This window comes from Trachymyrmex cornetzi, unplaced genomic scaffold (genome assembly GCF_001594075.2).
Source record: "Trachymyrmex cornetzi isolate Tcor2-1 unplaced genomic scaffold, Tcor1.1 scaffold203, whole genome shotgun sequence".
In the NCBI taxonomy this organism is placed as follows: domain Eukaryota; kingdom Metazoa; phylum Arthropoda; class Insecta; order Hymenoptera; family Formicidae; genus Trachymyrmex; species Trachymyrmex cornetzi.
In genome coordinates this window covers 608,736-634,329 of record NW_017296669.1, presented here as the reverse complement: position 1 = coordinate 634,329, position 25,594 = coordinate 608,736, and the positions used below count along the sequence as shown (strand labels likewise).

The 25,594-nt window shown below is 38.3% G+C and overlaps 1 protein-coding gene across 4 annotated transcripts in view; it reads left to right on the top strand.

Moving 5' to 3' along the window:
• hth (Meis homeobox homothorax) overlaps positions 1 to 25,594 on the top strand; it is a 446,666-nt gene that overhangs the window by 184,010 nt on the left and 237,062 nt on the right. For all 4 annotated transcript variants that reach the window (XM_018505263.1, XM_018505262.1, XM_018505259.1 and 1 more), the window contains exon 8: positions 24,825 to 24,833. In XM_018505263.1, the coding sequence (XP_018360765.1) occupies positions 24,825 to 24,833 (9 nt within the window). The remainder of the gene's footprint in view (positions 1 to 24,824; positions 24,834 to 25,594) is intronic.

Below are 25,594 nucleotides of genomic sequence, written 5' to 3'. Positions count from 1 at the left end.
TCTCGTGCCTCTGGTGTAATATTCTCTCTATTTAATGATCAAACTGAGAGAAAGATATACCATCGTTGCTCTTTTTCTATGCTAGCCCGAGGATTGAATTTTATAGCGAAGTCTTTTATTAGTTCGCGTTTTTATGCATGCTATTGTGTCCCTCTTCAATGATAGGTCGCCGTTCACTTATATGAAGAGAAAAAAATATAAAAGCTAACGAGCGTATAATATATAATTTTACTTGTTCTTTGTTTCAAGTAAGTGCAGACTTCTCAATTGTTTTGCAAGCACCGCGACTTCTGGAAACAGTGAGTAAACATTAATTGATTTTCCACTATGTGTAGTATCTCGTTAGATGAAGGGAAGGGGGAAAATGAAAATAATTGTAGGTATATTCGCTAAACTAGATGGGTACTTTCGCATTTAAATTCGCTCGCTCATGCACTTTCTCTTTACGACCTAATGATCGTCGGAAATGAAAAGAGAGGTGAAAGAGAGGGTGAAAATTTCCCTTCGAAATTTCTTGGTGGCAGCAACACCCTGCTCAGAAGGGGTTCGTCCCGTTTAACTTCTCCTGCGTATCTATCGATTTCATTAGTCGATAACTAACACGTAACTTGGACGCACACGATATCACGACGCGTTATCAAGGAGATAGATTTGTGAGGGTGCTGCCGAATACAAGAGACGATACATTAACGGCGCGTAATGACTTCGGTTGGTTGCGATTTCGAAGGCGGTAGGTCGCTATCCAGATAAAAAGAACATTAGTCACTCGGTATCGTTGTAATTACATTACGTCTGCTAGAGCTACCACTGTTTCTTCGACTTTGATAATTGTAGCATCGCATACATAAGTAACTGTATCTTATATTATACGCGTACGGAGTATATGTAAGCACACAGATAAAAATAAGACCGCCTTTTTACTACGAGAATCGGTGGTCATTTTTAACCCTCGATTGCACAGTTAAAATACAGAGTGATTTGTAGTTTTACCTTTAAACATTACATTTACCATTCGAATGGAATGAAGTTTCCAGCAAATATTATTTAGGTATACTGTTTGATAGTAAAATTCATATTTATTAGTAAATGAAATTTCTAGTAACTATGAATTTTACTATCACGTCATGATTTTTACTATCAGACAGTAAACCCAAATAATATTTACCGAAAACTTCATTCTATTTGAATGGCAAATGTAATGTTTAGAAGTAAAACCTCATCTACAGTAGTCGCACGGACTGTGTCGCATGTCGTATATGAGATTGGTTGCGTTCAGCGGACTCAACAATTTAATGATCATTCGCTGTTATTGATGTGTTCTTTTAGATTTTAGAAGAATACATCAATAACGAATGGTCATTCAATTGTTGAGTGCGCTGAACGCAGCCAATCTCATATACGACATACGACACAGCCCGTGCAACTATTGTATATAAATGAGGCTTAAAATTATAAATCATTTTGTATTTTAACTATAATATGTGTAATCGAAGATTAGAAATGATCACCGATTCTCATACAGTAAAATACCATTATTTTATATATTATGTAAAATTTGGTTTTATAAAAATACATTAACATTTTAATCTTAATGACTATATTTTGATAATATTTAAATTATTTAAAATTAACTGTTTCGACAAATATTGCACATTTATTTTATGGAAATCATTCACATTGTTAATTAAAATTTGTAAAGTTTGGTTAGGTAAGTGATACTGTGTTTCTAACGATAAATATAAAGAGCCTAACAACTTCATACCTAAAAAATCTAAATTTTCTTTGTAAATTTTATTTTCGTTACTTTCCTGGTAACAAGGCATCTATTGTAAATATTCGTTGACTTCATTATTAATTGTAGAATCATCAGTATCTTATGATTTATAATCTTTTACACCTTTATGAAATCAAGTTAAGTGCTGAGCTAACATATTCCTTTTTTTAAACAATATACTTGATTTACAATTCTTAGAAAAAGGACATGTAACTGCTACTCCAGAAATTATATGATTATTATAATGTTTTACTATATATTTTGTATTGTTAATTATAGATGAAGCACAAATTTCACATTTTACAGATACTATATGAGGTATTTGACTATTACTCAATCTCCTATTAGCATTATGATTTCGGAAAATATGTTGTCTGAACGCACGGAATGTTAATCTACAGGCACCAGTCAAACATTGGAAGAGAGGAAGCATGTTTTTTATTTCTATGAAAGTACTGGTGGATATTATAAGTTTTATTATTTTGGAGGTTAATGCCGCAACTTTTACATGTGAACATATTGACAGACACACTGTAATTCACAGTATATTTTTATTGTGATACTAACCTTTTAATCTCGAGATGCCTTCGATTATTACGAAAAAATAGACTATGAAGAAAATAGACTATGAAGACGCTATGAAGAACGCAAATAACGCAAAACACTATCAGAATATTCTCGCTGTGCTCACCAGTGCTCACGCGCCACACGGTAATGCGCGCGCATGCACACTTTTTACTAAAATACCATTGATATCACACTACTGACAGTAAAATCCCGCGCCAGGCTGTAAATTTACAGTATAAGAAAGAAATTCAAACACATGTATATAATATTATGGGTATATTTAGCGATATTGGAAGTAAATTTACAAATGATCTGTAAATATACTATATTCAATTAATTTTTCATAATATTTCAGTATTTTCCATTGAAATGAAAGAAATAATACAAATTTTAAGTAAAAAACTACAAAAAGTCAATAAATTTACCAAAAAATAAGTACATTTCCATTGTAAATTCGCATCGATTTTTATCAATGCATTTGTCAGTCTCTCAATTCAAGAAAATTACTATAGTCAATAATTCAAGGAATTTACTATCTAAAGTAACATATCTTTCAGAAGAAAAGAAAGAATATACGATTAAACGTTCTATACATCAGACGTATTAAAATATAAACTAAAGCGACGTAATCGTAAGATCGAATATAAATGCGTCGGTAAATTATAATGTATCATATCGTTTGTATCGCACGCATTAGTTTTTTGTTAGTCAAATCAGATGGACGTCTCACGAATATAAGGCCACTTAATCCTTGCCTCTGACAACGTCAGCGCCTTTGTCGCCATTATCCCATGACGATTCCTCAGAGATTTATCGAGCACCATCCGGCACGAGCCGTGGGTGTGCGTATTTAAATATTACTGACGCTGCAGTTGGCCAGGTGTCTCTGTCAAGATGTATTTTGCCGCGTAATTGATTCTACCCACACGAGATGCTTCCCGATGAAGGTAGATATTATACGAGAAGAAGTAGCAGCTTACGCGAATCTGGCAGGCAGCATGTTCGTTACTAGCGAACAAATCGTTTATCTGTTCTCACATTTTTTCTTCCTCATTCGAACGGATCTTTGCACGTTTCTTAAAGCGTAGGATGTTCACGCAACGCCGACGCAACATTAACTTATTCTATCCTTTAAATAAGGTTACTTTTCCTTTTCCTTCTATAATATTTGTGAAATATTAATTCATTTAGAATGCGTCCTTTTCTACGTTATTTTGTGGATTTGGTATTAAAGTTAAATTTGTATAGACATTAACAAAATTAATCAATTCATTTGCTTTAATCAACAGTTCAATAAATTGAAATATTTATGCGAGTCGTGTTTGTTTGATTGATTATTGATTTTCTATGATGTTAAGGAATTTATATTAATTGGATAATCTGAACCAAACTTTGCTAATATAATTAATCCGATTATTGTATAACGTTGATATAATGCTGATACATTCCGTTATGTTCATTGGACAGTTTATTAAGACATAGAAACAGGATGTATACATAACTAAGTGAGATTGCTTTCGTCTCGTTACGAGGGGCTGGTATGGCAAGTCTTTGAGAACGGAACAAGTTGACGTCTCACTTAGCTTCGCAAAGTTTAATTAGACCGATCATGCACGCATCCAAAGGTAGAACTTTGCCGCATAGTGTTCACGATATGTGAAGTGCCGATGCCTTTCGCTTTCTTCGAACACTGAATATACAGGACGATAAATCATCGTGAATTTATGCGTCTGGGCAGAGAATCAAACTAGATACATACATCTTGAGTTTTCTCTCGTAACGGACTAATGCCAATCGCGAGAAGCAGGTCGTTCGTGTTAATTAATTGGACATACGTCAAATGTAATTAGTTATCAATTTATAGTAGACAACAAAATAAATACTTTGTCGTATCTATATAAAATTGCCTTATAATAATGTTGGATGTTTGCCACCATAATCCGTGGAAGATAATTTTTGCGTTTGTTTCATGAGATATTCTAAAGTCTTACAATTATATGATTTTATGAATAGTTAAAATTTAATATATAAGTAGGTATATGCTTTCGGATACAGCGAAAAAAATATGATGTTGCTTACAAATCATTTTAGCATTTTAGGTTTTACAGAATAGTAGTATTGTATCCGATATCACAGTATTAACTTCCGTCACTTACTCGATAAACCGTGGTAAGATAAGGAGAAAGAGAGAAGAGAGAAGACAGGGTACTGAGAACAGTACGATACGTTACTAGCGATGCACATACATCAAGCTTGCCGGCTAATCTGATTCCCCTAACAATGTGCACGTGTCGGAATCTTCTTACATTCCTCTCGCGTCTCCCATCATCCATAGGGCTTTCTCTTCTTCCTCTTCTCTCTTTCTCATTCTTCTCTTTCCCACTCTTTCACGTATCTCGACCACCACCATGACCGATGTCGGCGGTGAATTGCCAGATATATAGATTTTGGATTTGAGCCCCCGCATCGCAAGGCAATCTGAGCGCAAGCCCACGTAATCTTGCGCTAATAACCACGATTTATCCTTCTCCACCGTCCATGACTTCCCCCAAATCCGAATGATCGAGGCGCCGATTAGAGAATTCGCTTACCTCGTCTCGCTTCGCGGAAAAATGTTGGAAAAGATGGATGATATTATTTGTGAAGTCGATTCGCGAAAATTGCTTTCCTCCAAACTAATTTTGCGCCGTTAAATGAAAGATATGCAATATTTGCTGACTTAAAATACACATACGAGTTCCTTCTAATTTGAGCGCGACAAGTCGCGATATTATCTGAATTCATTCACCGCGACAAAGTCATTCTCACTGAAATTCCCACGTTATATCGATAGCGACGGTCGACTTCCCGAAAACATCTTCTTTTAGTGTTCAAGAGGGCTTACTCCTGGTGTAAACATAGATTAGATTATGGAACCATAATCTTGTAGTTGCGAGAACAGGAAACTGTTGCGCCGACGTTCTCTCTACAAGAGTGGGAAAAAGGAAGCAGCAACATGAACGTGCAAAGAAGGCAGGATCAACGAGGTATCTTTATTGTCTCCGCTTAGTGCTTGGGCGTGAAAGAGAGTCTTTCATTAACAGAATCTGCTCAGCCAAGGTGAATCAACCTGCAGTCTGTGTGCATCCCTCTTTCTTTTCCTCTTACGCGTTCTCCACCCTGTCTCCTACATCGTTGTAGGAGCCAGTGCGTGTTGGAGATAACGCCTTGGGATATGGCCAGGTATAAATATTTGAGCGAGTAACTGGCTTCATGTTTGCCCTGTTAGCTGCGTTCGTCGTCGTCGTTGTCGTCATCGTCATTTTCCGTGCCTTTTGTGTGTATATAGCGTTAGACGTGCGTACACATGGGACGATAGTACCGCCGTGAAGCGCACGCGTGTGGGAGCTGGTTAGCGTGTATAATATGTGGATAATGTTGATGACTGGACGTGGATTCGTCTGCTTGTAGTGTCTAGCCATGCGTCATTAAACGAAAACGCCTCTTTACAGATCATGCTGTAATGTTTGAGTGCTACATAACGAGAATGATCACTTTGTATCTGTCATTGAGAGATAACATTAGGTATTCTCAGGCGTGTACACATTTGTGAACATTTATTTGGAATCTTTATAATGAGATAATAAAATCGATTATTTGAGAAGCGCCATTATTCGTAACTCTTCTCACCTTTCATTCGTTTTTTGAATTATTTGATTAAAATAATCTATTGTTCTTTTAAACACAATTTAAACATATTTTTACGATTCAATGTTTTGTGACGAATTGAAACGATAATGATAAGAAATAATTTAATTTTAAATTCTCCAGAAAAATTAGTATACACAAATTTAGGAAAACAGAAAGGAAGCAAGATGTAGAAATTAAAAAATGTTTTCGACATATCGTGTTGATCACACAAAGAGACACAAAAAGACATAGGTAAATGCGAGTTTGGTTAGCAAACATCGATCGAGGGTTTCAAGCTCGGTTTACGCTTGTCACTTCACCGTTTGTGTCCGAGCGAATACTCGTAATAATTCCTATTTAATGCTGATGGTAAAAGACGGCGGAGACTATGATACGATCGTCACGATCATGGGTGATGTGTCGATCGCAACAGCGTCCATCGACCTCGAAACAGAATGTCGTTGAAGATACATGGTTTGGATCAGAAGGAGACAGATGCGGCAGAATGAACGCGGGAGATACTCCGGTAGTGAAAAGTTTCGAGCCAATAATGTGAGTAGGCTCCGTCTTCTTAAGGACCGAACAAATATGTTCAAACACGCTCGAGCGGCGGAGCGACACTCGTGCAAGCAACAAACCTTCTTCAGCAGTATCCTAATCCAATAGCTCCTGTCGAGCTCCAATGCCAAGTGCTCTTCATATCGTGTCTCGTGCCTTCGCTTTTGCTTAGAAAAGAATTGGAAAGAACGGCGATTTCGTACATTTAAAAATGGTCCTCGAATTTTCATGTGGGCGACACTCATAAGAGGTGTTTATAAAGGGATTTTTACGACCCGCGTAGCTTTATATTTCGTACAAGCTCGGTGATAATGCAAATTGATTGATAATTAAAACTATCTCTCGCGAGTATTTCGATTATCGCATGTATCGTACATCTCTTCTTGATGCAATGCGATAATAATTAAGGATCTTTGGCCACAACGTACGTACATGTGAGATCGAAGGGAGAATAATTTTCGCCGTCTTGGCGATAAGAACCGGTTACCAGTGGCGCAATCGTGCGAATGCAATACGCCTTATGCGGCGCAAAATCATCCGGAAATGCAACTGTATTGGATTCGGTCATGTCAATTTCAATATTATTATTATTAAGTTGATTATTTGAATTTTTTTTACATTTGTACGAATTTTAAAATATATAATACAATATATTTTATTAATTAAAATTATCATTGTAAAAGATTATCTAAGATTATATAAAAAAATAATAAAAAGTCATAATAATCAAAGAACGAAATCGCTTTGATTTCTAATCATTTGTATTGCACCTTGAATATAATGGAGATTTTAAATATCAGTTTGTGCATGTAGCTATGTAACGTATACGCTACTGACAGTTGCATGAAGATTTATCCAAAATCGAAGCGTTCGAGGATCCTTCACCGCTTACGCCAGTGTTGGTCGCACATATCGTCCTCTTACCGTTACGTTCACCTGGACAGTGGGAGAGAAAAAGAGAGAAGAAGGGAGGGGGCGGAAAGAGAGAATCGTCGTACCGTTGCTGCTGCTGGTGCTTGTTATCGCTCGCAGGTTCATGCCAGCGGACAGTTAAGACTGAAATTCGTTGGACACTCAACGCTATAAATTCGTACAAAATGAAGACAGAAAGAAAGAGTGTGCATGTGTATACGAAATGATACGAGGTGGTTAAACGGAGAGGTGTGCCGGAACCGACCTACCTTTTAACGTTTTCTCGCATCCACCCTCGCGTGAAAACACGCACGCTGACCATTATGAGGGTGGAAACACCTCGAAATCATCAAAGACAAAGATAGCTTTGCAATATTGCGTTCCGTCACGGACGTAGTTCCTAGATTAACTTTATTTCGATATCATCGAATGATATATTTACTTCTTAGGTCAATATATTATACACATTTCATGCAATTTTATATTAGTATGGCACATTTTTATAATTAATAGGAGAACTTGTTTGCACACACACACACACACACACATAGCCTAATGATATTTAATACTTAACACTTTTATGGATCTTTCAACATGAATGAGGACGAATTTTAATTTTTTCGTGAGTAATTTCGCGGATGTAGAATAGCAATGTACCATACTCTTATAAGAATCAAAGATAAAAATAAGGAAAAGGAAGGAAGGAAGGAAGGAAGGAAGGAAGGAAGGAAGGAAAACGCAAAAGACAACGCAGCATAAGAAGCAAAGTCTCGAAGGTGTAACCGCAGCCACGCCCCAATTAGGTTCTCCAGACGGTTTACGGCTGTAGCTGGGCTGGTATTTATGATGAGAATGTCCGCACCTGTGGTGACACTCGCCACCGAGCCACCAGCAACCCCTCTTGGAGCACAGCGCGAGAGTGTTTTATGGCGCGCAGATAGCCTCACGCACACCTTCCCGGGCATTAGCTACAGCTAGGTGATATATGACGCGTATATTGCTCTTGGTGAACGGCGAACCGCCGCGAGCCACTCTATCCCTACGCGATCCTATATCCACGTCGTTCCTTATTTCCAGATGCCCGGGCCCTCCGCCTTGGAAACTTTTCAGGATGGCGAGCAAAGACGCGCTGTACTGGTCATTTTGGATTCTGGCCGAGAAGCCGCTCGACACTATCTTCCTCTTTGCCTTCCTCTTTTACACCTACTGCACACATTTCCAAGATATTATTATATACTCTCTTGTTATTTTTATACATAATTACTTTTCCAACTGTCTTAAGATAATTTGAATTTTTAGAGCGTGTAATCAATTGTTATAAATGAAAAATGAAAAATAAGAAATCTCTGACGGTGATATTTTATATTTCATATTTTATTTCATGTAATATTAGCTCGACAAAAAATAATTATGTATTTAACATCTCTGTAGGGCGAATCAGGTTTTATAACTTGGACTTATGCACGAGCGGCAAAGTGATTTTACGCATTAAGTATCTGTCTGTCACTGTCAAAGATGCATCCTACACCATAGCCTTTACATGGCTCCTCGAAGTTTGAGGGATGCCACTCGCGGTATAAGGAACCAATGAACGTCTCGGATCGGAATTGGCGGCGGCTGCCGCACGACGAAGCGCGACATCAGTAGCCTCTTCGTCACGTAAAGACGTACAAAACGCGGCTGTACCGCTCACTTAGTCCCAGTCGGAGGCGTTCTCGCGCGATAAACATCGACGTACCTCCCGCTGCTGCATCGAGCGACGTTTAAATGCACGAGAAGACGAGTTCTTGTCGTCGTCCTACGCTCCTTCCGCATGAGAGCGCATCTAATGATCGGAGTAATAGTCGCACCATGTTTATGTTTTTTATAATAACAGTCACGACACGACAAGCATTTAAGGTTGATTATAATAATCTATCTTAATTACTTTTATATAACTTCTATGTATTGTATTTATATAATACAGTAGGTATATGATTTAAATCATAAATATATTTTACGTTTTGAGAGACATTTTATTAAGTGTTCGAATAAAGTATAACCAATTTGTTGTATAGATAGAAATTTAAATTTTTATATTGTACTACAAGTTGGAATTACGAGAGAGATTCTAGTGTTTTTAATATACTGTAGACTTTGAAGAAAAACAGGAAGATCCGAAAGGTGTTCTCGACCTCTCGCATTCGCATAGAATGGAATCGATATCCGAAGGAAATTAGTCGGCGCGCTTCGCATTGGTAGGCGATGAATCACGCGTGCTCCTGTCACGGAGGGTGCCACGGTGGCTACAAGTTACAATTCGATTTCTCGAAATTGACGAAGGAGGGGCTAACGCGAAAGTCTCCTCGGCCAAACGCAGAGAGAAGGAAGAAAGCGGTGAAGAAGAGCCTTGACTCGACTTGGCTCTCCATCCGCTTCCGCGGGTATCAGCCCGCTATACGAGCTTTAATCGCATTCGAATGCAATGTTGCGGAAAATTTCATTTGAGCGAGGTACGAGGGAGCGAGTGAGCGGGATGGGATTGGGGGGCGGAAGGGGCATACTCGGGAGAGTGGATCCCGCTGTGACTTTGTCTCGACTTTGCGGACCCCAGCCGGGTCCTCCACTCGCCGCGCCGCGCCACGCCACGCCGTTCCGCCACGACACATTTGCATATCCACTGCTCGTCCTCAAATGCAATCGTGGCACTGAGCGCATCATGATGATCGAATCTTTTTACGACACTGCGAATTGTGGTATTATGATAGCGCGATGCTTGAGCTCGAACGTAATTGATAAGTCATCGGCCATCGAGAGTCGTTCATCGAAAATAATCCGATTTTGCGCTGTACGTTTAAGTGCGGGTACGTACTGAAATTAATATAATTAATCGTCCGAGTTATTGAGGCATTTTTCACCATATAGATACATTTTCTTATTATTTCGTGAATATTTTCTAATTTATCTCTGCTATTTTAACATAATATGTGTATAAACTAAACGTAATATGATGCGGGCGATAAATGAAATTTTTGGCGTACTTTCTCACGTCAAAAGGAATTTATCGCTAAAATCTCATAATCTTTCTCTTTGAGAGAAATATCATGAGATAACGAAATAAAAGTTTTTCACTCAGTCTATCAAAATTATGCAAGTGAAACACTAATGTAATTTTATCGCTGTTACAAACCGCATTTGCGTAAACAGGAAGATTCATCTTTCACACTTTTAAACATGAATTTACAAAGCTCCACAGACCTGGACATGATGACAATCCGGGGACGGATCGGGAACGGTGAGGAGAAGCGACAGTGGGTTGGGTCGGCATTTACATTTACAACGAGACTGATTGAATCTTGATTGAAAATCCACTTAATTAAGGACGTGCGCCATTATGTTTATTGCCCGGTGAAGTGAGCAAACCGTGCTTGGTCGTCGGTGATTGCAGGGGAGAGTCCCGAATGTTTGACAGGACACGGCCAATCGTCTGTGCTGTGAATATGAGGATAAGTCTTTTCAAAGAAGTACTTGTAATATTTCTGTGTAACTAACTTTTTAAAATTTCTTAAATTTAAATGTAAAATTTTTTATTTCTAAAAATTATGACAAAATTATATTGGCTAAAACATATTTAAGACTTGAAAAAAAAAATTATAATTGAGTTTTTTAGTTTCCACCGCTGCTTAGTAGATACTCATTGTTAGAACTTCCAACGATTTGCAAGTGATATTGAAGAATTAAAGATAAAATACAAAGATAGAGATATATTTAAAAAATGCGTTTACAATGTGAATAAAATCGTACTTGTATTTGTAAAGAATTTAGAGATTTAGAATAGGGAGGACAGTGAAATTTAGGGAGATTGTAGCAAATCGATTCTCTCAATGGTGTTGTTCAATATAAAGTTTATAGTTTATTATCATTTTGTGATCGGCAGACTCGATCGATTTTGCGTTTCTTATGTAGTTTGCAAGATTGCTCCTCATACTGATTCGCTCAGTCTCTTGATACAATTAACAAAAAATCGCTCGTTAATGAGGATCAAGACGTAACCTCTTGGGCATGCGGACATAGGGACACGGGTACAGTAGTTATACCAGTATCCCACAGGTACCTCAGGCACTCGTACACGCAAACGACATGTATACACAAATACGCGCACATACGCACACTCATTCAGCAACTCTACGCCGCGAGAAATAACAAACGGCGTGCGAGCCTAATTAATTACTTGTCTGCTAATTACTGTAATTATATGTTGCCACACCCGCCCGAACCTTCTCGATTGTTCTCACCCCTTCAGTAAGCGCTTAATCTAGGCGGAAAGGTTTCCATGACGAGATGACGAATACATTTTTGATGCTCTTTACGATAATTATATCCAAGTCACATTCGTAATTCCATATCTGATTGTTCTTCCAGTGTTTTCCTTTTTTCTTTCGCTTTGAATTTTTATTTACACGCTGATTTGTAAAAGAAACCTCAGATTTATCGTTATCGTAGCTTTTCGTTGCAGACAACGATAATTATTGTGCGGTACACCACCGTGGTAGCACACCTCGGTACGTTCGAATAGACGAGACCAAAACAATGACATCGGTCAGCGGAACCGTTGACAGTTGGTTGGTTTTCGCGGGGTTCACTAAATTATCTCATCGCATACTGCGGATGGCAAAAAATGTGACAGCGGATTGGGACAGATGATCAGAATAAACAATTGAGAACGGTCGATCTGATCGACAAGTGGGGTTTGCAAAAACTTATCGTCTCCAAAGTTACAAGAGAAACGTAATGTATTTCTCGTATTGCGGTTCAGTGAGAAGCGCCGATCTTCCAAGATAGGAAGAAAAGAGCATTACGAAGAGAAACACGACGAGTTTCTGCTTACTAGTTTCTGATTAATTCTCGCTGACGAATTATAAAGACTCAGTCGTATAATCGTTGTGTTTGTGTGTTTATTTTTATCAATCACAGATTCTTTCTTTTATTTTATTTATCTCATTTTATTAGATAAGGCAATCGAGTTGCAACAGAAAGATTTTCAATTTAAAAAGCGATAATGCGGAAACTGCGTATTGAAAGTGTAGTCTGTTTTCTGTAAAGTAGTAAAAGTAACCTCATCGCTATGCAACATGCTGCGTTCCTATCTAGAATTGACATTGCCACATGCAAATGGTGTTGTACTCTTCCTACGCAGAGGGACATGTTTTCTTCAGTTTCGTAGATATTCGTCACGATGCGATGTGCGAACAAACGTGTAATGCACGTCATATGGCCATGTGCTACGTTATGGATGTGTATGAGCTAGTCCTCGAAGACCAGACCTGGCGACTTGGAGTGACACGCGGAGTGGTATGCTAGCGGTATTAAACTCTTGGTGGCGTGTATGATTGGGCTGGCAGATGTCACTCGTTATGTAAATGTCCGAGTGTTTACAAGAAGACACCTCCAGTAACTAACACTCCACTCGTGGCCATAATGATGCGCTAGAAATCTCTCTTCCTTTTCTTCTTCATTTTCTATTTCGCATCCAGTGGCGAAACTCACTAGTATTCTTCATCAAGATGATCGCATCAGCAATCTTGATTCACATGAGAAACATCGGAACACTTTGCTGTATCTTAATTGGCATAGTTTGTCGCTTAGTATGGGATAAGTGATTTAGGAGAGCATATAATTGTTTGATATCGATTTTCTTGCTAAATTAGTCGCTGATATAGCCGTGGATTTCAATTATACGTGACAATGTATAAGTATGCGATACTCGAGAAGACGTTAAAATAGCTTACGTTTATTTCTCGTTCTCGTTGGAATATTTCAATTTATATACCCGCTTTTAAATATATACAGAGATTCGTTTGTTTTTTTATTCATACTTCTTCAATCATTGCATTGAAAAGACCGGTATAAGACCGGTATCAGAGCATGCCTATTCATTATATCATTATATGTTTCTTATATGATTCATAGCTACTTCTCAGGTATTTCTGCTGTTATCAATACAATTTCGAATTTTCGTATTACATTAGAAGTTAATTAATAAATTTGATATTTATGTTACGCTTATGTAATGATATTTTATTCGTATTAGCAAACGGTCAATTTGCCTCATCAATAATCCAATTCAGAATCGTATAGAAATTTACGTAATTCGGAAGGACAAGCTGAATCACGAATAATATATAAGTAATATCGTATAAAGAGAATAGATAGATTATTTAAATTAACATTACATGAGAATCTTATGTTTCTCCGATCTTTTTGTGCGCCACTGAACGTGCCTTAACGGCTAATTTACCATAGAAGCATTAATAAATCTTTCCACGAAATCTCGTTTATCAGGACAAATCTGGCAGTTGGTCACGCCGCTTGTCTCGCTCATAATTAATTAGTATCGGCGCCTAGTCTGTACTCCGACATTAGCTAATATAAATGAACGGAAGAAAGTGGTATGTGGGGAGGGAGGACGCATTCGCCTTCTCTCGCAGTTTGTTAAATCGCCGAGATATAATCAGTATCGATCAACTATTCTTCTCTTCATTATAATTACACCGCGGAATTTTTTCCATTGAATTAAAGTCCTCTCTCGCTCTCGTTTTCGCTCTCTCTCGCACTTTCAAGGATCATACGTTAATTGCCGCCTGCATTCACTCGTAAAACCGGGCGATCTCCAAGCGAGTTGCCTTGTATTCTTCAGTTGCGACGCGGCAAGGTCGTACGTGAACGGTGCGGCTCCTTGTAGTCGTGAGATCGTATCTACATCGTATGACGCAGGCAACGATGATCGCTCCATGGCAAGGAGGTATCTTGATCGCCGACGCACAAGGCTGCACTTTATACCGAATTTTTTGTTTATCGCGGGTGTGCTGCGTTGCTCATTTCTGTTCAGTAACCACGTTACAAAGATAATCGGAAAGGATTAGGATACGTGAAATGCCGTTTCTCTTTGCTATAAATTGATACAGTACATGGTGCAGCATAAACTTTCTAAATTGAACGATACTGTTCGTGAATGCGATCAGCGAATAATTTCAAAGCTGGTAACGAACTTCAAGCTAATTAAAGACAAATGTCAAAAGAGACAAATATGAACACGTTTACATAAACGAATATTAAAAGAAGAAAATAATTTGCGTTTAATTGCAAATGCAATGATAGTTTTGAAAATGAATGCCACATAATAAATTAGACACAGTCTGAAGGAGTATCTAACGTAGATAGTAAATGAAGATGAGTTGTGATGCGCTGGAAAGTGCTGAGAGGATATTCACGATATTCTCTCACGTAACCCTAGTGGTATATAGACCCGAGGACTTTGCGCCTCTAATTGCGTTAGATAGCAGTAGCCTTATTAATAACCCTTGCGGAGAATTTCTCGTGATGCAGCGCGAAGCAACGGCGAAGGGATTATCCCGTTCCAATGTGCTGCTCCGCTACGATATCCGGAGACTCGCAGGAAACAAGTCCTGAGACCGCGAAGAAGCAGCCTGGGCCGCGTGAGAGCCAAGAGATAGTGGACACGGCATTTCACTTAAATGATAACCCGTCTTCCTTCGTCCACCGCGCCACGAAGATGGAGAGAAAGGATCGCGGACATCGCATCAGGACGAACCCTCCTTTCTTATTCTTATGCATCTGCTTCTTCGTGCTGCATTATCGTCGATTTGATCTCGCCGGCGCCTGACTCGCGAAGGAACGTTCGGTTCTATGTCCATGAAATATCTTGTCACTCGTATTTATTGAAGAATATACGATCGCCAAGATTTCAATTGGTCATTATCGACACGATTCGATATCCAAATTATCTAAATAAATCGAGATTCTGGAAGTCTTTTGTAAGCTATAATAGTGATAGAAAATAGAAAAGTTTCCCCTTTCCCACGGTTCAGCTTGATAATATCTAGTCTGGAGACCAAGGTGAGTTTTTCTTTTCTTTTCTCTCTCTCTCTCGCTCTCTCTCGCTCACCACTGTAAATCCTTGCCGTCTTGTCGGCAGGAGAACCGACATAACTCGATACTGGAGGGGATTTGCATGCGTGTGTGAAATCGCTGTGGTATCTCGTTACATACCATAGTCATTGCGCGCTCGTCGTGATGGTACTTCCAAACGATGGTACGCCATGACGAAACGACAAAGACGACGTGTTGGCGTAGCGATCTTAAAAAGTAGTCATTGCAACATTGATAAACTATGGTATGCAGATACCTATTGCAAATATACGGGATGACGGTTGGTGATCAAAAGTCATGTAATGATATGGGCTACTATCACATAAGCGAATTAAACGAATAGCTATGATGTGGGCGTAGCTGTACACGTCAGTCGAAGACAAGAAAGAGATTTTACAGCAAAGGAGCAAGATTGCGTCTTTATACCTTCCGTTACTGATTATTCTACACCATGGAACCATTACTTTGTCTCGAACGTGATTCAGGGATATGTCACTGTAAGCGACCGACTTTATCCCCTTACGAGATTATTGAATTCGTTTGAGCTTCGACACAACACGCGAGTTTATAATTTCCTCTTCCTTGGTCATTTATATCTTTTATTTGCTGGTGAAAATTAAACTCAAGCCTGCACATCTAGAATCTTTTAAAAAATGTTATTTATCCAATTTCGAAATGTACATATTTTATATAATACATTTTTTGCATATGTAATTCGTAATTTTAAGTGCACACGTATTGAACATATCTGAATACATTATAGAAACAATACAAAAGCTCCCGTATAATTGAATCGCCGCGGTTCTAGATCATTAGTATGTCGACATACTGGCAATGCGACAAACCAGGCAGGCATTATTATGGACACGGGGAAACGCGAGACAAAACGGAGGAATTCCTCTCAGAATCGTTAGTATAGGAATAGTAGTTAGTATATAAGTATTCTTGCCCGCATAGCTAAATGGATACATAGTGGTGGAGAGCGGAATGGCCGGGATCGACATGATGTCTTCCACATCCCAGCTATCTTACACGCGGCACTTACCGGACACGGCAGATAATAATATGGAGAAGAAACTAGTCGTTGCTCCCTCAAGACCTCCCTCTCGGTTAGCTGGCTTTCCTTGTTCCTCAGGCTCCTCCTCCGGTTACTCGCTATATGTATCCTTGGCGCTTCCTGCGTAAAAGCGAATTCCACGCGCTAAGTACGATTAACGCAACGAGGCGCGTGGGGAATGCAAGTAAAACCGCGACACGCGATGCAACCGCATTAGTCGGACCATTTGACGCGGAGATCCTACGACGACGCGAGATTCGTATTAATTGCGCGGAAATTTGAAGCATGCGGCTAGATCTCGATCTGTCGGGTTTGTTCACGTATAATTGATTTCTTACTTATCGCAGGACGTGTAGTGTCCTCTTCGGAGAACACAAAACTTTTTGTTTCTGAATGCTTCTTCCACTTGTACCGGAAAACGATTTTTCTTGTTTGCGAGATATTTTAAGAAAGACCAGGATGACGCGACGCGCGATGAGAAATCCTCTGTATTACGAACTTTTGCGGAAAGAACGCTTACTACTACGAACAAAAAATAATACTGTGCTCTGTGCAACAGAGCCTGAAAAAATTCGCTGCTTATAAGGATATTGATGTTTTCTTTCTCCAAATTTTTTAAATTCTTTTATTTAGAGTCAAATGCCAACAACAAAAATGTAATTTCTATTTATCTAAATTGCAATGCCACCATAATTGTTTATATCTCGCATACGCGTTATTGGAATCACCGAATAAGAAACCACGAGTTTGGGACGAGAGCATATTGCATATTTTACATTCTGCTGACGTTCACGCCGGACACAGTTCGTTCTCTGGTACTCTCGGAGTGTCTGCAAAAAGTATGGTGGTTCCGAGGCGGACGGCAGGACCGGAGGCCCCGAGTCGGGTCACAAGTTTTGTACTTTTTTGCACGGAGGCTATGGCTGCGGCTGCGGCGTTGCTCGGTTCGTCCGGTATGCGGACCGGAGCAAACCGAGAGCGGGACATCTTCTGACCCGCGAGTGCCTTGTGCCCTTCTCTCGTCTTTAATTTGCGATTCCATGACACGCATCTTTCGCCAACTCGGATGTTTGCCGCTCTTCCAATGCGTGTAATACTTACAATACGATTTTTTTTTCTCTTAAAAACAATTTTTTTTTAACAATACGGTTTATGTAAAACTTAAGATTTGTTGGTAGCATTAATTAATACTGACTATATTTTTTAGTTCATTTTTATTTCGTGTAATAATTTACGCAGCGGGATATTTATTTTAAGACAGCACTTTGGCTGTTAATATAATTTTCGAGCAGTTCGAGATAATTTAGGTAATTTAAAATTTGAAATAACGTCTGTCACTTTCACCGATGTGATGCGAGATTAGCACTCGACAACAATTGTAATTTAAGGAGGCTCCGTTTTCTCCATTTTCTTACTTTATTCGTATCCTTGAATTTGGTGTCAGATAAGTTGCGTGCTTGTCGAGATTTATACAAACATGATGCGAGGGGAGGAGAGAGATTATTTTATTATTTTTATTAAATAGATTCTACCGAAATGTCACGATAGATGGTTAAAGACGAGGTTCACGCTTGTTGAATATTAGTTGGTCCTGTTTCGAGGAATATCAAATATTTTATTTAATATAAGACAAAATGTGTTCCCACATGCTATGCGTGCCGATGAAGCGACGAGGACATTGGCGCGGCTACATCTTCGCAGCCATTGTGCTTCTCATGCTAGCGGGGCTCCGAATGTAGGTATCCTCGGATTGTCGTAGGTTCTCAACTTGAATTTCTTGTAATACGAAAAATTTGACTTTCGTTACAATACGTTTGTTTTTCTGCGAAATATTAATATCGTTCCGTTTTAATTAAAACCAATTGTTCCGTTGTAATAAAAAATATTTTTATAATGAGAATATAAGATAAAATTAGCACATTTATATTAACGTAAATATTTAATTTTTTTTTTGTAGAATGCTTGCAACACATTGCCGATTATACAAATTCAAATAGTCCAGTACATAGTACTGAACTTTTACCTGCTCGCGAGTCAAAGTTCCGCGCAATTTGTCCAGCAACTCTCGATTACTCTTCTGCGTGTAGTTACGTAAGCAAAGGTTTTTGCGTATGCGATAGCAAAAAATAAATAAAGGAGGAGTTTGTAGTAAATGAACACAACCGTACATCCGCATGCAGAGAAATTATGTGCACGCAGGTCTCGAGCGCGTATCGCACCTGCCGCGCGCGAAACGAGCGCGACGTTTGCGATGTCAAAGACCTGTTTTCTTTTCGAGAACCTGACGCCGGACATCCTCGCCGGAATAAATTACTTCCAACTTGATCTGCTATGCATATTGTAATATATCTTGATTTTGAAAAAAGTCATATGTTGTCATTTTATGTTAGCATACCGTTATTACACCTTCTGCTCTTTTTACATTAATATATCACTTATATATTAATAATCGATAATGAAATTGTGATTATAAATATGATTAAATGATCGACATCATTGTAAGAATTAATAATTGACACTCTTCCAAAGATTCACAATCTTTTAGAGAACCCCTGCCAAGCCGACATCTTGAGGTGTGCGTGACGCACGTACGTGAGGTATACACTGGCGCGACCAGTTCTGAGGACACTGTCGCCGGCAGCAAAAACACTATTGAGTTAATCAACTAATTTATAATTAAAATTCCACGATGGGAGCTGTTCGGGCCAGCCAATTCTCCGTCAGTCATCGATGCAAACTGTAAGAAGTAAACCAGCTTGCTGACTACTTCGCGCTGTTTCGTGGTAATCGCCGTCGAATTCATAGAACATCAATTAACCACTCGTCGACACCCTTTTGTTCTCCTTTGGTTCACGTCTCAGTCTGTTACTTGTGCTCGAAAAAAAATCGACCTAGTTTCGCGGCTCGTCCGGTTCCTCATTTTCGAGCGGAAACACCATGTCTTTTTACTCATCAAATCGAAACAGTAACAAAAAAGAAGAGACAAAATTATTTTTAATAGGCATTTTGTTGAATTTACATGTCAGTGTCGCAATTAACGATAATAATTACAGTCGTCGAGAAAGGAAATGAGATGATTACAAATACTGAATTTATCTCTCGTACTCGTGGTTAGTAATTACAGCTTAGACATATCTTAATTTCTCTTCGTTTATATTTTATCACTTAAAATATAAAATTCATACAAGATGCAAATTATTAAACAATAGCGATAAAAGTTCAAATGAAAAAGTTCAAACTTTTTTTTATATTTAAGATTTATTACGGTAGAGAGAGCAAAGCACACAAGTAATAGATATTTATCAATTTTGTTTTTCTTGTATATAACTAGATGACGCATATCATTTATTATTTTTTTCTCTAGAAAACGAGTGGATACCTTCTCGTTTGCTAATAACGGTAGGTTTCACGGTAGGGCAATGAGACGGCGATGTCACGGACGTTACTTATCGAGTCCTTGTCACTTGACACGCTCCGCCGAACACGATGCTTAGATCGCGTTAATTATCTATACGCATGTTTGTCATGTCCGCACCTTTCTGCTTATATGCTGCCACCCATATAGAGCGAATTTTTATTTAGTGATTTTTAAGTCAATTCGTTGTATGGTGTAAATATTTATATTTAGATCTCTTGACATTCGCGATAACACCATTAAATCGCATACATTTATTATCTACTGCATTTTCCGTGAGATCCTTAAATTTTTCCTTGTGGTTTAACGCACTCTATTCCTGACTTAATAATTTAATCGTGCTAAAGCTCTCTACGATTTAAATTATAATCAAGTCTCGTCATCTCATCCACTTCTATTCCTTACATGTCATAATGGATATGAATGTTGAAAATCCGCGGAAATCACGTGAAAATTTGGTGAATCTGCGCAACGATAATTTTAATACTTCCGAGAATTGTAGCAAGTTATCTTCTTACCATTTAATCAGAATTGTGCATCGACATTAATTATTCTATATATCTAACTGATATATCACTTTGTCTAATCAATTACTTATTGCTTTCTACGAGAAGTGGTTTCTTATCAAAATAGTCATTGAAAAAAAGAAAAATACAAAACAAGTATATAGCTTCATATAATAAAATACTTTTTATTGTAAAAAACTTAAGAATGCATAAAAAGAAATTTAAATAAGCAGCTTGCTGTTTTCTAATGGCATATAAAGAATCAGTAGATCGATTTTTGAAAAGAATATTAAAAATTAAACGGTGTCAGTTTAACAAGGCTAAAAAGGAACTGGAATCTGCCAAGTTCACACTCTCTTTTTGCGGGAATCTATTTGTACGATGTGATCTCGATTTCAGAGTACCCTTCATATGCGATTCACTGGACGATCGCGTCTCGATCGATATGGCGCATTTTTGCTTGTTCGTATTGCAGAGAAAGGCATGTCTCGTTGAGCGACAAATTGAGCTTACACGCGTCAAGATTCAAGACGTGATCTCTTGGGTATTATGCATTCAACACTTTTTCGCGAATACCACGCACTGGGCGTTTTCTTCCACATGGCATTCCGCAGCGAGAAATTAAAAGCTGTCTCGATAGAGATACTACCAAGCGGAGTTCGTTCGGTGGATTTACTGTGGTGATTATCCCAATTAACCGCGTACGCTCTTTCAGCCTCGGCTTGAACTACGAGCTCAAGTGCCACCTGCGGACCAGTTCCCGTGGCGCGGTTTTTGAGTCATACTACATTCAAGTAAGACGTTAAGTGCATCCCGTACGTTTCCGGAGAACATTATGGTCGTCTCGCAAATTCCCATTAGCGGACTTCGTTCTTCCCCTCATCAGCTCTGACTCGTCGCTCCGGCATTAAGCATCAAGCAGGTTTTTCTCCCAGTCGGCCGCTGCACTGCTCTGATGAATTCGGCAGATTCCAAACTGGACTCTTCATCGTTGACCACTATCGTCAGTATTACTCTCGCTGTTTTGTTTCTATTGAAAAAAAGATTTCTTTACATAGAGGCGTGAATTTACAATTTATTTGAAAGATGAAGTTTTTCACTTAAAACTTGTGTTAAATAGAATTCGTTGCACTATTCGAAGATAACATTACATTATTTTATTTTTTATTTATTTACGAGTCGAATTATGTGATTTATTCTAGATGAGTATAATATATTTAAGTGAAATGTTAAATACATTTTTAAGAAACAAATTTGTTTAGAAATGTGCATTAGGATTCGTTTTGACTAACCTTCATTGGTGTCATCCTTTTGGACGGTGTTAAACGTTGGTCGGCTTTTTCTCTCGATCGCTCGCCACGCTGTCGAATTCAGCAGATTCCAAGCTCTGTCTTTTAGCCATTGTCACCGTCCACATTAGCGCAGAGTCAGCGCGGCAGAGGCCGAAGAGATTAATTAGGGACGATATTTTAGCAGCAAAAATGGCGTGGAGGGGGAGGGGAGACGAGGCAAGAAACGGCAGCATCAACAGCCGTCTTAAGTCGCGCTAACTAATCTGGCAACGCCACGAGACGATCGACTGGATCTCATCGCCCCTTCTCCATAAGAACGTGCTACAAATTAAGCCCGGATCGGTAGAAACCATCTCGAAAATTTAGCAGCTGGTTGCTGCTTCCTATGCTCCATTATCTGTATGTTCGTGAACAGGTCCGGATAATAAGTTTCCATGGCCTGAATTCAGTTATTTTCGAGAACTTCCAATATATATTTAAAGGAATATCATTCTATATTATAAACAAATGAATTTATCTTTAAATGAAGATATAAAATTTGTTTGGGTTTTTGATTTTTTTTTTTACGATATTGATATCCGTTTAATTAATTTAATTTATCTATATGATTTCATTTTTTAAATCATGATTTAGTTGAAACAAATTAAAACAAGTATAATATAATTTATTACGCGTGGACAATAGCCTCGTAAAAAAATAGCAGTATATTAATATTTTGAACAAGAGACAAAAATATTATATTTTACATAAAATCGCTATCTCATAAAATTTAATTTATTTAACACGTATGAAAAGCACCAGGTCATTGTCTTTACCATTGAGAATATTTGGATCGCACAAGGAATGATATCAATAAATCGGCTTTGCGTCACTTGAGCAAATCTCTTCTTGGCAACGGTAAGAACAATCGTAATTAGATTTACGGTGACTGTTGACCACCGGTCATCGTATCATTTATTGTATTTACTATATATTTCGTTGGTAATATTTTATAGATACGCAGCCAATTCTTACCATTTCCAAGCGTAATATCCGTGTCACAAATTCTTGTAATCGTTAATTTATTTCTCCGTTTATACTACATCTCTACTGCCATTGCTTCTATTTTCACGACAAACGAATTATTGGCATCCTCACGAGAGAGCTGCAAGAATACCCGTTGTATAATCTGCGTGCTCCGTCTGTTGAAGTTTGCTATAATTTAAAGTTTGAACGAAGTTATTTTTCTTCCTAGACAGAAAACGCTGTACTAGACAGTGTTGCTGTACTAGATTAGTAAAGAATTAATTAGTCTTGCAGTTCTGCAAGCTTATCATTATTTAAATGTAGATAAAACGATTTCTTTTTTTAGAAGACATGTTGAGACATAATTATCAGTATGAATAATTAATTTTTCAATTTTTTTAAATTGGCCCAATATCGCTTTTTCTCGACAATATATAACAAAAAAAATATATAAAAATATACAAAATGTGTGACTTTGAATTAAGGCATAGATTGTCGAATATATTATGCCACTTAATACAAGATTCCGGCACGCCTGCTATCCATTTAGCGATAACTGTGGCTAAAGCAATTTTTCTTTCTTCGGTCGATCGGCAATAAGAGAAACAACGGGCCTTCCTATCTGTAGGAAGTGTTCGGCGTGGCTTTTATCGATCGAAGTAATGTCGATCGGCAGCTAAGGCGCTAATGGGTTAGTCAGCCTGAACACGAACTCGCTGCGTCGCTAGAAGTGTGCAATCGGCCGTAGAAAAGGGGGTAGAATGTACGAAAAATGCCCATGCTTTACCTCTATACTTATCTGCGTGCTATTGCATATTGCAAGTATATACGTGTTACGGCACACGCGAGAAGTGTCGGTTATCTCAGCGGAGACACAGTCGAGCCTAAGGATAATAAATAAAGATAGACGAAGACATATACGGGTGTATAGATGCAAGGAGTTTGTGGTGTGTATCTTTTGCCCACGCCGCGCGCGCGGAGATTATCTCAAGGAGTTATGAGTGACCGGGCTTTCAGTTTAAATAAAGCTGAGCGCTACGTAGCTCTATATCGATGCCGTTCTTGATTTTCATATGCGTTTAAAACTTGTTTCGACGCGACTCTGTGTCACGCGACGTTTTCTCTCTCTCTCTCTCTCTCTCTCTCTCTCTCTCTCTCGTGTTGTCTCCCACGAAAGATCTATCCTTCTTGGCTATCTCTCAAGTCGACCAAGAGTAACTCTTTGGAACGCTGCCGCTCCGCCTGAATGATATTTCGAATTGTACAACAAGCGATTAGTATAAGGAACGGATATTAGGCGGCGGCACGAAGCGTGCTCATTTGTTTCGCAAGGTTTCATTCAGTCGCTCGATTGTTTCGAGCGCCGGCTCCGGTTTGGTTATGATTTATCGTGACGGTTGCCGCGTGCTTACGTGACTCGCATGCTTACAATAAGGCAATTAGACTCCGATTCTTTATTTAATAGAAACGATACGAATTGTACGCGCTGGATAAAGAAGTGGGTGGTTTCTCGTTCGCGTCGCAATACGATCGACCTGGGAGGAGTCGGTATTTTTCAGCGTTCATTGGATAAAGTGCATCCGCGGTAGTTTCGACTTTCATCTCTTCTTGCATGAAATCACGACCAAGAAGAATGCCATTCACGCTCTTAATCCCCTTTTGCACGGAAAGCGACTTTTTTTCCTCTGAAATGCTCTTTAGCACTGTAGGGCAATTAACGCGGAATTAGCCGTGTGTTCGCGTGGTCTTCTTATTGCACGTTATACATAAAGTCATTTGGTGCGGCTCTTACCGAAGACTCGGAACTACGTATATACCGTGAACTTCAGCGGAACATGACGAAGCGAAAGTATTGATGTAATAACCGTGCGTAATTACATCAATATCTTGCAAGTGAAATATTTAATAGGATGTAGAAATAAAAATGCATATATTTTTAAAATTTATTTTATTTTAGTTCCTTTTTAAATCAAAGATTGGAAATAATTGCATTAATCCGTATAAGCTTATACAAAATGAATCAAACATTGGATGTTAAATTAAGTATTGCTTTTAATAGTACAAAGAATTATATATATATATATATATACCTGTTTGAACTGACCTGTACTAAAAATAAATATTTCTATTTTTGTTTCAGATGCAATGGGTAAGTGAATCTGTCTTTAGCCAAATCAGCATTATAGGTAAGCGTAATAGAATTGGTAATAGATGAGCTCCTCTTCTTTGAGCAATGTAGAAATTTCTCCCTCATACTCATATAGTTGCTTACGAATTAATTATCATAATTAATAAATCCGTTAATAAATCAAACTAATCAAGACTCCTTACAAATCAAAGAATTGGAAAGAGTAAGGGCACTAGGAGTCGGGCGCAGAAGACGTCGCGCAAATAATACACTTATAAAGAGTGAAACTTCTTTATTCACTAAACGCGTTTACATGTTTCGACTCATTTTTGAGCCTTCCTCAGAGCAAACACACACTAACATATATAAAGTAAAAGTTATCCTGTCATGGTGAGCTCCCCTACATCGAGAATTTCAATGCCAGAATTAAATAAAAAGAAAGAAAAGAAAATGAAAAAGAAGGGAAATATTAAAAATGTCAAATTAAAGAATATAGAAACTAATTTATCAAAAAACTTTAATAATATAATCAATTATCCCGAAAATAGGGACGCTCACCACAATTATAAAGTACCATACCGCAAACATTATCATGAATAATTCAAGAACCGGTTCCTGATATGTTGGCCAGTCGGTATCAGACTCAGTGAGTCACTTTTTAGTTATTAGCTAGTACTAATGAAAATTGTAAAGTGAAGGCTGTTTATCGAAGAAACTATTATACGAAAGGGGCAGTCCTGCTTATGTATCTTCGGAAGAGCGTAGGCCATCGGAAGTATCCC